Genomic DNA, 14,517 nt, shown 5'->3' with positions numbered 1-14,517 from the left:
CCAGTATTTACTGGTGTTAAACAATAATTTCCTGACTAATTTCCAGTCCAAATGGGATCATCTTGGACATGGTTTCCACCAAAGGTCAGATGGGAAATCCCAAAGAATAATACTTCATGTCTAATCTATATTTTTCCATTTTTAAATTTTCATCATATATGTATATATATATATATTTGCAAGGCAAATGGGGTTAAGTGACTTGCCCAAGGCCACACAGCTAGGTAATTATTAAGTGTCTGAGGCTGGATTTGAACTCAGGTACTTCTGACTCCAGGGCTGGTGCTCTGTCCACTGCACCACCTAGCTGCCCCAAACATCCTATATTTTTAAGGTTTATAGGTTTTAGGGTTGGCAATGGGGAGGGGCATCCTAGATCTCAAGATGCTCAATGTCACTGCTGCCTCCTAGACTCAGGCTTCTCATCCCCATCTATGGGGAGAACTTTCTGCTTGCCTGGGCAGCCCATCTCCCTTTGGAATGGCTCTCATCCTAAGATGGATTTTCCTGATATTAGTGTGGACCCTGCCTCTTGGCCACTTCCCCATCTCCTACTTCTGGTACTCTCTCCTCTTCTTCAGGACAACCTCTCAGGAACTTTCCCAAAGCTTTCATGGCCCCCAGGGCCAGAATAAAGAACCCTGGGTCCTGCCACTGAATCCAACAGGGTTTAGGGTCAGGGCTCCTGGTCATCTTGGTGTGGCTTCTTGGAATCTCTCTCTGAGTCAAAGCCAGCCCCTCTTTGCCCAATCCGTTGCCTCTAATTGGACTCATACAGGTATAAGCACCTGACATTCGGTATTGGGCTCAAGGTGATGTTTCTCTTGACGTTTTCAATGGTTTCATAATATACTGTGATATAATCCAAGGTCAAGACCATTTATTATCATTTTACCATTAATCCTTCAAGTCAAACAAGGGAACTATTTAGTGAAACAAGGCCATTGAACTGGTGATTGAATCATTTGAAGGATTCAGTGGAAGTGAGGGGCAGAGGGCAAAGCTGAGCCAAGTCAACGTGGCAGGTGGCCTCACCATTCACCATCTTGCTATTCTAAGACAATGGCAAGATGGAAACGTGGCGGCTTTTGGACCCTTGCCCGTCTATCTCCTGTGAAGCCTGTTAAATGACTTGGGCTAATTTTTTAAAGTTATAATTAATTGTTTTGAGAATTATTGAAAGTTTCATGAGATCTTCTAAAAACCCAGGGATTCTGTCATCTTTATGAGCATCTGTGCTAAAGGTGACAAGGTGGATGGGGGGGCGGGACTTGAGGTCAGGACGAAGTGACTCAAATACTCCTCTGTCACTCATGACCCTGGAAAGGTCATTTTATCTTTTTCTATCTCAGGTTTCTCAGCTGGAAAATGGGGACAGCATCTGCTATAGTGACCTCACATGGTTGTTGAGACGTTCAAATGACGTGCTTACATCTACTTTCATAAACGTCTTGGAATGCTTTCTGAAGCCAGCTGGGAGGATAGAAGGCCAGAGGCCTTCTGGAAATACTGAAAGAGGAGTCTGCCCCCAATCTACCTGCATCTAAAGGCCAGCAAATCCCAGCTGGTGGCTCTAAGCAGGGGCATTTGGGCAAAGGAAGAGACCTTCAGAGAGAACCCCTAGTGGGCACTGATGGCCTTGTACTCACAGGAAAAGTGCTGTACTTGTCCTGGTCTGCATCCTCCATGGGCAGGGTGGTGTTGAGGGTACTGGGGACCAAAAAGAGGAAAGCCTTGTCAGACCCTAGAGGTAGCTTTGGGGCCTGGCCCAAGAAAGACCAGCCATGGTGGCCAATGGACCAGTGATGCGCCCCATGTGATGGGATCCAAGAGGCTTATTGAGAAAACCTAAGTCAAAGAGTGAGCCCTCTGCAGGAGGCTTCCCTCCTGTCTCTGTCTCTTTGTCTCATCTCTTCCCGACTCGCTCTTACACACACAGACATACAAACGCAGACACACACACAGGCACAGACACACGCAAGTCACACAGACACAGATCATTCACACAGGCTTACACAGATAGATACACAGACACACAGACACACACACAGACATACACAGACACACAGACACACAGACACACAGACACACACACACACAGACACACAGACACACACACACACACAGACATACACAGACACACAGACACACAGACACACAGACACACACAGACACACAGACACACAGACACACACACACACACACACACACACACACACCCCTTTTGGCTTAGCCGGCTCCCTCACCACTTGCTCTTTGAGCTCAGAGCTGTTCCCTCTGGCCTTTCTTTGACCATTTTAGCTGAGCCTTCTAAGATATTTTCTCATTAGAAGCTCCTTGGGCCGACCTCCTCTGCCACGACTCGGGGGCCATCCGGGGAGGGAGCTGCCCAGCTCTGGAGTCCTTGTCCGAGCCCAGACTCCAGACCACAAGGCAGAGGCAGCTGGGACTGGAGTGTTTAGAGTTGGACTTGAAGCCGTAAAGCCCCGAGTTTGAGGCCTGGAGAGGAGACTCAAAGCTCGGACATTATGAATTGTGTGACCCTGGAAAAGTCACTTAGCCTCTGCCTGCCTCAGCTTTCTCACCTGTAAAAGTGAGGATAATAATGACACCTATCTTTTTTTTTTTAGGTCTTTTCAAGGCAATGGTTTTAAGTGGCTTGCCCAAGGCCACACAGCCAGGTAATCATTAAGTGTCTGAGGCCAGATTTGAATTCCTGACTCCAGGGCTGGTGCTCTATCCACTGTGCCACCTAGCTGCCCCAATGACATCTATCTTACAAAATTTATTGAGAGGATCAAATGAGCTAAGACCTCTAAAGTTCCTAACAAAACTGAAGTGACTTGTAAGTGCTGGCAGTTAAGGGTGAGCTCCCAGGAGCAGCTCTGCACCTTGGGGTCAGTTATCCTGCTGGGTTTCTTTTTCATAATAATAATAATAATAGTAATAACTAACATTTATATAGGGCTTATGTGCCAGGTCCTTTATATTTATCTCATTTGATCCCCACATCAATGATAGGAGGGAGCTAGGTGGTGCAGTGATAGAGCACTGGGCTTAGAACTATCTTCCTGAGTTCAAATCTGGCCTCAGATACTTCCTAGCTGTGTGATCTTGGGGCAGCCACTTCACCTTTTTTGCTCCAGTTTCCTCATCTGTTCCTTCTATAGGCAAACTAGTTCAGTGACTTTGTCAAGAAAATGGGGTCACAAAGAGTTATCCATGACTGAAAAATGACTGAACAAAAATAAAAACAGTCATGGGAGGGAGGAACTATTATCCCCATTTTATAGATGAGGAAACGAATGCAAAGAGAAGTTAAATGACTTGCCGAGGTCAGATTTGAACTCATGCCTTCCTGCCTACGAGTCCAGAGCTTTATCCACCTATCCCTATAATTGTCTAATCTTACAGCCACGGCAGGTCTTCCTGACAGCCTTCTGGAAGTTTGATTTGATTGAATAGACATCAAGGGGAGGGAGGACCGTGTGTGCAGATGATGCTTCCCTGCATTCATCCAAGGTTGCAAAGATTCCTTTGCCTTGGAAGATTTTCGGCATGCACTTTAGCGTACAGAAGGAAGGAGATTACAAAAAAGAGATATTCGTTGCAATAGAGATGATTTCACTTATTGGTCAGTAATTCAAGGGACATATCTGTGGGCTCCTTAGAAAAACCAACCTAACGTGGCTCCTTTTCCGTGGCCTTTGCTGACTCGATTTTGTATGTCCCGCAAAGTTCTAGCTGTGCCCTCCCGAGTGCCTGGCAAAGGAACGCTTTTTGAACTGAAGTAAAGTCTAGAAGTATGCCTCTAGACTGAACAATGACAGGGACAGACCTGGTCCCTCCTTATGTCCCTTGTCTCATTCCCCCCTTCCCCCCAACTCACATACTCTGAGCCGTGTCCACACTGAGCACTTGAAAAAAATTAGCTGTTGCTTGTGGATGGCCCCTTCTTTGCCTGATCCTTTTGTCCAGAAATGGGTACAAGATTCCTTATAGCAGGCTGAACACAGTCATTCAGCAACGGTTTTAAAGATATAGTTTTTTTTTAGTCGGCAATGGGGTTAAATGGTTTGCCCACGGCCACATGGCTAGGTCATTATTAAGTGTCTGAGGTCGGATTTGAACTCAGGTCCTCCTGACTCCAGGGCCGGTGCTCTATCCACTGCATCACCTAGCTGCCTCCTTAAAGATATGTTTTAAAAGACTTTGAAAAAGATGAAAACATTGTAGGCCCTCAGTTATGTCCATGCCCTGGCTGATATTTGACTTGGTGGTCAGCTACTAAGCCTGGTTTATTTTCTGATTTGGAGGATGATCAAGGCCATCCTTGAGCAACGAAGGCCCCTTCCCAACCTCACTGCATGCCAGTATGGACTGGTTGGAGAGGGCCATGAACTGGAATCTGGTTCCAGGTCTAAGTCGCTGTGGGACCTGGGATGGATAGGACATTCCCCCTCTCTGGGCATCTGTTATCTTATCTGCATAACAAATGGGTTGAATGGGGTGATTCTTAAGGTTTCTTTGACCCCAAATGATGTTCGGGGAAAGACTCAAGTCACATTCATGCGCTTAGCAAGGTAGAGACACCATACTTACTACTTAATTTTCTGACAGATCTTGGCCAAAATAGGAATTGAACAGATCCCCATCATGCCACCAGTTTTGGTCTAGGAAAAAAAGGAGGACGGGTTAGGTCCTGGCTGGTCCATGAGCTGCTGGTAGGGACCCAGATGTCATTTCCCCATGTATTTTGAGGGTGCCCATCACCTGACCCTACCCAGCCTCACCTGCCTCGGGCTGCTCTCCTCACTGTCCCTTAATATTCAGGCCCCTATGGATTCACTTCTACTCCCCCCCCAACAAGGAAGACCAGCCCTTATGTTCCTCATTCTTCAAGGCCCTTAGCATTTCTCCAGAATCTTCCCTGAGCTGCTCAGCCCCAGTCATCTCTGTGCACTGATTTTGACAATTCTTCTCTAGCTGCCTAGAAACATACCCCAGTTTCCCCATCTTGAACCCCTCCCTCTAATAGGCCTAATCATCATTTTCAATTTTCATCCTATAGTTCAGGGGATGGAGAGGAGAAAGAAATTATAGAAAGAACCTAATAAAATATGTACATTTTCATGTGTCTAATATATAGCCACCTTGCCTTATGGGTCACAAGAACAGATATCTGATAGGAGATGGCCACCCTCTCCAAGGGACACTGCAATTTTTGACTTTGGGGGAGCAGGAAGAAGGCCACTGACAGCTGAACACTTGCTCCTTCTCTTGCCTGTCTCAAGAGGAGCACCGGCGTTGACTCCAGACCCCAAATGTTGGTAGCCTGAGTTCTCATGCTTTTGGACAAAGGCCATTCCCCCTCCTCCATTCTCTCGCTGCTTAGCTACTAGTTAAACAGGGACCATCTTTAGGATCCCCTAAATATCTTTATCAAAGTAAACTTCAAATAGAAGTTGGGAAAGTTTATTAGAATAGGTCAAAGAATAGACAAGAATAAATGGGGCTTTTCAGTTGAGTTGGGAGATAAATAAAGAAGAAACAATGAAGAGAGAAAATTCTCTTGCCAAGAAAAGTCCATTTTTAGTAATCCTTAAGATTGCAAGCTTTGGAAGCCAAGGGGCATGTTGGAAGTCAGGTTCCCTTGGGTCTGGGGCTCCAGGGAGATTCTATTTGCCATTTGAAAGTCCAAGCTTGTCTCTTTGCTATCTCCAAGACCACCAGCTATGGGAAAAAATCCTTTCACTGCTCACACAGGCATGGTGGATCCCACTCAGACTTCTTTAAGTCAGTTAGATGCCATGTCCCCTTATACCAGTCATGGGTCTCTCTGTCCCTGTCCCTGTCTCTGTCTCTGTCTCTGTCTCTCTCTCTGTCTCTGGAGGTGACAGCCTTCTCTCCAGGAGCCCAGATCCTCATCTTTCTCGTCTCTATCTCTGTGGTTGATCATTAATTCAGATACTGATGAAGATGATTTTAGAGCCCTTATTTGGGTCACCAGTCCTCAGACCCTTCATCTCCCAGAGGACAGTGTGGCTCAGGGGAGAAAGCATCATCCTGGGAGGTGAGGAGCTAGATTCAAATCCTGCCCTTCCCCTTGCTGTCTGTGTGTCTGGAGAACACTGTTCACTTCTCTCCCTTGTCCCTGTAGCCCCTGTGCCCAGCCCAGTGGCTGCCACAGTGTTGGTGCCCAGTGAATCCTGCTTCATCTGTAAAGTCTGTATCTGAGAGTGAGCGGATGTGTAAGGCCCGTTGGAAGCCTTGAAGGCCACACCAACGTTAGTTCCTATTCCTTGACCATAATGCCCAGCCCTACATATGAGTGGGTCAGTAATAGAATTGATACTGTTGTTGAATGGAATTAGAATAGATTTAGAGTTGGAGGGGGCCTAGGGGTCATCTAATCTAGTCCCCCCATATGTTTATATATATATCTATATATCTATATATATATATATATATATATATCTATATATATATATATGAGAACAATGAATTTCAGAGGTAGGTGATTTGCCTAAGGTGCTCTGGCCAGTGACTATCCAAGGTGGAATCTAAACCCAGGCCCCCACGCTCTACCAGCCACAGCATAAGTGACGTAGAGAGGGGAGAGCAGGGCAGAGCTCTCAGAGCCAGCCCGGCCCAGCCCAGGACCCACGGGCAGCTCTGGGGCACCGGGGAGGAAGGGGCAGGTCGTGCGTCCTAGCGAGGTGCTTACCGAGATTGGGGAGAGTCCAACAGTCTTTCTGGCCCTGCCCAGCGCATTCTTCAGGCCCTCCTGCAGAGGCAGAAGGAGACAGTGAAGGACAGGCAACAGCTTTGGTTTTCATACATTCCGAGTATGTGTGTGTGTGTTTGTGTGTGTGTGTGTGTGTGTGTGTGTGTAGGGCTTGGTCAGAATAGAAAGGAGGGGTCCCAGGTTTTCAGAGCCGATGATGGTCCTCACTGACAATAACCACCCACTTCTCATGGTTAGGACCCTGGTCGGGCTGCTGACCAGGCATCCCTGCTCAGGCCAGGATTCGTGGTTTCATGTTTAGAAAAATGTCCAGCAAATGTGTGTCCTTTTGGATCCTAAGCAGGAAAGGAAAGGAGTGTGCCTCTGGAGAAGCTGCTGGAAACCTCTGTGGCCGCGGGTCTGCCCCGGCTGAGGTGGGGGCCTTGAGGTTCCCCCAGGGTCCCCAAGTGTCTCCTTCCACCAAGGAGAGCTCAAGGGTAAGGATAATCTTCTGGACTCCAAATGTGTCTCTGAAGCTTCTGCCTTTTATTCTGTCTGGTGTGTCTGAGGAGAATGAGGGGAAGACCTCCTGGAGATGACAACCCTCCTATTGTGATCCCCCATCTTCTCCCAGTTACACATCCTCAGGCCCCTCCAAGGATTCTCCCGCAATGGCCTGCTTGCCCTTCTCTGGACTTCTTCTAACTGGCAGAGTTGACTCTTGGTTCTCACATGCAGACCCCTGCTCACAGAGCCAGCATGGGCAGCCCCATTGCAACCCAGCCCTACCTGGCCAGGCTGGTTGGGATTTGGAGCAGAAACCTGGGTTCCCACCCACAGGAATAGCTCCATGATATTTTCCCATTTCCAAACTCCCCCTGGACTGAGGCTTTCAGGCTGGGGACACCCTAGGCACCCAGGGTCTGTTGAAGGTTCCAGGCTTTCAGAGACAAAATTGCACTAAGGAAGCTTCTAGGCTGGCACTCCTGGTCAGGCTCCCCCACTCTGGCATCTGCCATTCTCTGCTCTGGGGGCAGCTCACGTCTCCCCAGCAGGGCCGCTGCCCCCAGGAAATGCCAGCTTCCTTGAGTTTCCTCACAAAGCCAGGAGCCTCAAGGGGAGGAGGCAGCACCAACTTCCCTGCCTCCCAAGAGTGGCCTGGAGCCTGGGGATCCCGTCGCCTCACTGGGCTGGCACCAGGGCCCCACCTTCACCTTGTGCTGACCATGCGGTTGCCCTTCTGTCCTGTCAGCACCCACTCAAGAGACAGTGTGGTTCAGGGCTCTGGAGACAGGGAACACAGGTTCACCCAGTAGGCACTGACTGAGTGACCTTGGACAAGTCACGTCCTTTCTCCAGATGTGCTCCGGACGCCTGCGACATAGGTAAGCAGGGGCTGGGGCTCCTTGGTTGGCCCCCTGCGATCCCGGTGAAGGTCTTTTGATAGGCCCGATTTTCTGGGAGAGAAAGGCTTCAGCGGTCCAGGGAGTTGTAGAAAGTTAATTCATCTGAGGCACTTGAATGGAGAGGAAAGTGGCAAATGGCCTGCACTGCGGAAATGGAAATAATTGTTCCTTCTCCCTGGTGCTCTGCTTTCCATGTTGGTAATTCTGTGTGTATGCCAACCCGGTCCCTGAAGCACAGAGGCCATTCCCTGGCCTCCTGCAAGATTGCAGAGCAATTATCTCGGGGTGGTTTCAACAAGGCTTGGAGATGGATGGGGCTGTTACCCTTCACGGCCCTGTCTCCTGAGGACATGTGGCCAGAACCAATGGCAAGGGGGCCTCGACCACCCCCTGGACCTATCCTGGGGAGCAGCGGAAGGAAGCTCCCAGGTTGGGGAGGGTCGCAAGTGGGAAGACAGAGTCAGGCAAGGGCAGCAAAGGAGAGGCGGGTGGGGGTGTCAGGGAACAGAAGTCGGGGTGGAAGCAAACCCACAACCAAGTGAAAAAGAAATCTGAGGACAGTGAGAGGCAAAGCCCAGGGCAGGCGGCAGGTGGAGGGGAGCCCAGAGGCCAACAGAGCTGTCTCCTTGCATCGGGAAATGTTCTTTGAGGCACTGTGTGTTTATGTCTCAGGGTGAGGACCTGAGTTCAGATCCTGCCTCTGAACCCTACTGCTTTGTCCTCTTAGGTCTCTTAATCTCTCTAGGCCTCACTTCCCCTATTTGTATCCCCTAGCTTTTTTTTTTTAGGTTTTTGCAAGGCAAATGGGGTTAAGTGGCTTGGCCAAGGCCACACAGCTAGGTCATTATTAAGTGTCTGAGACCGGATTTGAACCCAGGTACTCCTGACTCCAGAGCCGGTGCTTTACCCACTATGCCACCTAGCCACCCCCACTTCCCCTATTTGTAAAAGGAGGGGGTTGCTCTATGCACAGGGGCAAATATTCCTGACCAAGCAAAGGATGAAGGAAATCACAGCAAATAAAATGGACAATTTTGATCACAGAAGATTGAAAAGGTTTTGCATAAACAAAAATTAGGCAACATAGCTAAAGGAAAAGAAACGACTAGGAGAAAAATAGATTCTTTTTTCACAGCAAGTTGCTCTAATGAGAATCTCATTTCCAAGCAGATTCCCATGTATTGGAGTCATAAGCCATTTCCTGGTTGAAAAGTGGTCAAAGAATATGAATGAGCAGTTCTTTAAGGAAGAAATTCAAGCTAACCCTGGCCAGGTAGATGGAAAATGTTATTTCAAGTCCTTAATAATTAGAGAAACAAATTAATTTCTGAGATTCTATGTCACAAATATATGTTTGGCAAGTTGCTAATAGAAACAGAGGATGACAAATATCATAAAATGATAATACAAAACATAACAGCTGACATTTTTTGTTGTTCTTTGTTTCAGTTACGTCCAACTCTCTGTAAACCCATATGGGGTTTTCTTGGCAGAGATACTGCAGTGGCATGCCATTTTCTTTTCCAGTTTCATTTGACAGATGAGAAAACTGAGGCAAACAGGGGTCGGTGACGTACCCAGGATCACCCAGTTCATCAGTGTCAGAGGCTGGATGTGAATTCAGACCTTCCTGAATCCTGGATCCAGAATGAAATCAAGTGGGCCTTAAAAGCATCACTAAAATAGGCGGGTGGAGCTGAGGGAATTCCAGCTGAGCTATTTAAAATTCTAAAAGATGATGCTGTTAAGGTGTCACATATCTGGAAAACTCAACAGTGGCCACCGAATTGGTAAAGGTCAGTTTATATCCTGGTCCTAAAGAAGGGCAATGCCAAGGAATGCTCAAGCTATCAAACAGTTGTGCTCATTTCAGATGGCAGCAAAGGCATGCTAAAGATTCTCTGAGAAGATATGTGAGCTGAGCATCTTCAGAAAAGCAGGCTGCTTTTTCTTTTCTTTTCTTTTTTTGCAAGGCAATGGGGTTAAGTGACTTGCTCAAGGTCACACAGCCAAGTGATTATTAAGTGTCTGAGGCCGGATTTGAACTCAGGTCCTCCTGACTCCAGGACTGGTGCTCTATCCACCGTGCCACCCAGCAGCCCCCAAGCAGGCTGCTTTTTGAAGAGACAGAGGAAGTACAGACTCAACTGTCAACATTCCCTGGAATAGAGAGGAAGCAAGAGAGTTCCAGGAAAACATCTCCTTCTCCTCCATCGACTACACTTTGTGTGGATGACAACAGCATATGACAGGTCCTCAAAGAGACGGGCCAACCAGATCATCTTATTCGTCTCTGGAGGAGCCTATACGTGGACCAAGAAGCTACAGCTAAACTGAATGAAGCACAACTGTTTGGCTTAAGATTAGAAAAGGAACTTGGCAAAGCTGTCTATTATCACTGCATTTATTTAATTTTTATGAAAGGTCCATCATGCCAAGAGCCAGGCTGGATGAATCCGAAGCCAGATGAAGGCTGCCCAGAAAAAGATCAGTGGTTTCAGCTAGGCAGATGTTAGCACTTGGATGGCAGAAGGTGAAGAGGAATTGAGAAGCCTCTGGATGAGGCTGAAAGAAAAGAATGTAACTTAGACTTGAAGCCTAATCAAAACCCCACAACTAAGATCTTGGCAACAGTCCCATCACCTCCTGGGAATAGAAAGGGAAGAAATGGAAGCAGTGTCAGATTTTATATTCTTGAGCCCAAAGATCAATGCAGGCATTGACTGCATCGATGATGTTCCTTGGGAGGAAAACCATGGCGAATCTGAACATTGGACTAAAACGCCGAGACATCATCCTGCTGACACCAAAACTAAGGCTTTTTTAGTAGCAAAGCATGACTGTGAGAGTTAGACTATAAGGAAAGTTGAGGGCCACAGAATTGCAAATTGTGGTGCTGGAGAAGACTTCTGAACAAAGGAGATCAAATCAATAAATACTTAAGTGAATTCAGGTTGTTCACTGGAAGGTTAAATACTGAAGCTGAAGCTTAAATCCACTGACCACATAATGAGATGGGGCTCATTGGAAAAGACCCTGATATTTGGGAAAGATTGAAGGCAAAATGAGAAGGGGACGGCAGAGGATGAGATGGCTAGATGGTGTCTCAAAAGCAATGACGCGAGCTTGGACAGACTTTGGGAGATAGAGGAGGACAGAAGGGCCTGGTGTGCTGTGGTCATGAAGCATTGGGTATGTCTAAATGACAACTTCCTGAATTCATATCAAGAGGACTTTCCACTGGGTCATCGATACCTTCACACACCCTTGCTAGAGGCTCCCTGATGTGGAGCTTAAGTAACAGAGATGAGACTTTGGACTCTCAGAGGAAGAAATAGACACTTGTATTTCACAGAGATAATGTGAATCATGGGTATTGTCCAAAAAGGATCAGAGGAATAAAAGTCATGGGGGTTGGTGCCTCAGCTGGGAAGTGTTGAGGGAGCTATTTGGCAACAATGATAGTCTCTTTTCCCTGGACTTATGCCTAGGCAATGACGGATAGCTTGACCCCGTGGATGACCATTAGCCTGTATCTCTGTGTGGGCTTTCTCCAGCATGAGAGGTCACCAGGTGTTGGATGAATGATGGGCATATCCAGGATAAGGCAGGGATACTGGAGTGGTATGCCACTAGCTCAGGTAGACACAAGTAAGGCACCTGATGCTGCTACCTCAGAACAGTCTTTGAATGGATTTGTCATGCAAAAAAAAAAAGCCTTAATGGAGGACATGGAAGGCAGCATACCAAGAATTTGGGAAGTGAAGGGAGGCAGAGGGCTGATGGCTGGGACAGAAGGTTTTAGTTAAGAAGACATATGCCTTTCTGTAAGAGAAAAAAACTTGGAGAAATGAAGTAACTGCCTCGTATGGGAGACAACCATTTGCGCCCTTGCCGGGCAGGGACTTACTACAGATGGGCTCTCTCATTCTGTGGAGAGTGACCCTCCTCTCAGTCAGAGCAGCTGAGTCTGATGACCAATTTATCTACAAAGCCAAGAGCAGCAGCCATGGTGCCTGGCATCTCTCTCAGCCATCTGTGAGGTAGACAGAATGACCCAGCTTTGAAATGAATCACGACTGAGAACTATGGAGACTCTTAAAAGTCTATCTCGGCTTCCAGAACCCTTCATTAAAACTGCAACAGGGAAGGATTTGAGGATTAGGGTTTGGGTTAGTCCAGCCGGATTCTGCTGGGGGCGGGGTGTTTTGCTCAGTGGTTAGGATGAAATTCATGGTTAATGTGAATTGATGTCAACTCCCATTGATTGTCTTATATAACTCTGCATTTTCCTGCTCTGAGTATGAGATTGTTTTGCTTTGATGTTGAGGTTTACATGACTGAAACAACAGTTGGACAGTTCCAGAAGGAGGAGATTCTATTAAGACCAAAGAAAAGCCGAGCGATTGACCAACAATCTGAGACGGTGCTCAGCAGGAAGAGGAATAAAGCAGGACGCTGATGATTTCTGGCTCATCTGTAGAATGTAACTTTTCTGACTGGCATAGAAGGGAAAACCTCATGACATATGGCGTCTACAGACGTGCGCTTTGGGGTTCTTTACATTTTTATCCTATACTGATCTCAGTTATAGGCTTCCCTATGACCTCTGCTAGATGAATGAGAACTCCTATATTTCTTCTTTTCATTGAAGCAATATTCAGCATATGCACCAGCAATGAATTTATTGTCTTTCTTCTCTTTGTTAATTGGATGGATGTGAGATAGAATCTAGGAGCTGTTTCAATGTGCCTTTATTTCCTTGATTGTTAGAAATTTTGAACATTTTTCCCCCTGTGGTTTTGGATATTTGTGTTTCTTCTTCAGCCCTGCTATTTTTGGGTTTCTTGCCTAGTGGAGAATGGGTTATCTATTTATGAATCTGGGGCAGCTCCTTTTAGACAGTGGATGTTAGCCTTTTATGAGAAACACTTAATTCATGTTTCCCCAGTTGTTTTCTCCCCTCCTTATTCAAAATGCATTGCTTTTCTCGTTCTTGTCGTGCAAGAAGCTTTGTAGTTTCAGTCTAATTGATTTCATGTATTATTTGATTCATAATTTGCTCAGTCAGGCCTGGTTAAGTAGTTATCCCTTTTCCACAGCTGTGAAAGATGCGACAAACGTTCCATTATCCTCTGGCATTTTTTATATTTCGATTATTGAACTGTTTGAAATTTAGTGTGGGGTGAACAGGCCTGGGCAAAACCCTGTGGTCCTCCTCCTTTTTTTCCTTTAAACCAATCTCTTATTATCCAGGCTTTGTTGAATAAGAAAATCTTTTCCTCATTGTTTTGTTTCCTGGGAATATTGAGATCAGTCTACATCTGGAGTCAGCTCTTCATGATCTCATCCATCCTCCTCCTCATCTGCTTTTCTGTTTTCCAGGAACAGATCAAATTCCCTCTTAGGCTACAGAGTTTTTCAGTTTGCTCATGTTACTTCTGTGGAGGGCCTTGATTGATTTGCAGATCCAAAGTCCCAGCTGAGCCTGATCCCCCTTTACCTGGGGAAGTTGGGCTTCTGGATGGATTTCCATATCAAAGGTCTTATGGAACTTGCTGGCTTTCCATAGATAACACTGGCAGGGTTGAGACCTTTTCTTCCTTCGATGTGTCCGAGTGAGTTGAATCTGCAGTCATGTCTGGAGGTGCCCATTGGTTCTGTCTCTCGGTGCTCTGGCCTTTGTTCTCAATTATTTGGTGAAATTTCTGCCCCATTTCCTGAAATATGGTGCTTGGAGCTTTTTCTGCTCACACATTAGTTGGGGAATCCAACCAGAGACCCTCCAGTCCTCTCCTTTGGCTTTGACTTACCTATAACGTCACAAAGTCTTCTTCATTCTCCCCAGAGAGTTGTTCTTTGATCTTGTTTGCTGGTGATGCTGGTCTATGACTTTGGCCTTTCTCTTGTCTGGCAGAAGCTTCCTATTTCTCTTTGATTCCCTATTCTTGCTTAGATTGTCCATTTTTCTGTCCATTCGCTTTCCAAGACCATTTTTTCCTTTTGACTCAAGTCAGCTCTCTTTATGGAAGTCCAAATTTGTCTTTACTGACTTCAAATTTCCTTTTTACTTCCTTTACAAGGTCTAACATCCAATCCAGATGATTTCCCCTTTCTGCTGCCATCTCCCTGTATTCCTTAAACCCTAATCTTTGTTGTTAGTACTCTAGTTTATTCCTTGCTAACGCACCCTCCTCCCCTCTCTTCTGAGGATTGTTGGTTATCCCCTCTCGTCTCTCTTTCCCTTCTGCGCCTTTTCCTTTGGGGCCATTTCAATCTCTATTCTTATGGAGAACATCAAGAATCCCATCTGTCTTGACATCACTTATTCTCTTCATTTTTGATGAAAACTCTCCTTTCGAAACAGCCTGTAGCTTCATTTTT

At 46.5% G+C, this 14,517-nt stretch overlaps 1 protein-coding gene across 3 annotated transcripts in view; it reads right to left on the bottom strand.

Annotated features, from left to right (window-relative positions):
• AOAH (acyloxyacyl hydrolase) overlaps nt 1-14,517 on the bottom strand; it is a 104,589-nt gene that overhangs the window by 50,811 nt on the left and 39,261 nt on the right. For all 3 annotated transcript variants that reach the window (XM_074199244.1, XM_074199243.1, XM_074199242.1), the window contains 3 exons: nt 6,728-6,787; nt 4,603-4,673; nt 1,650-1,710 (listed from right to left, as the gene is read on the bottom strand). In XM_074199244.1, the coding sequence (XP_074055345.1) occupies nt 1,650-1,710; nt 4,603-4,673; nt 6,728-6,787 (192 nt within the window). The remainder of the gene's footprint in view (nt 1-1,649; nt 1,711-4,602; nt 4,674-6,727; nt 6,788-14,517) is intronic.

Source organism: Macrotis lagotis, chromosome 8 (genome assembly GCF_037893015.1).
Source record: "Macrotis lagotis isolate mMagLag1 chromosome 8, bilby.v1.9.chrom.fasta, whole genome shotgun sequence".
Classification (NCBI taxonomy): domain Eukaryota; kingdom Metazoa; phylum Chordata; class Mammalia; order Peramelemorphia; family Peramelidae; genus Macrotis; species Macrotis lagotis.
The sequence above is the reverse complement of the archived record's forward strand: the minus strand, read 5'-3'. Positions and strand labels throughout refer to the sequence as shown.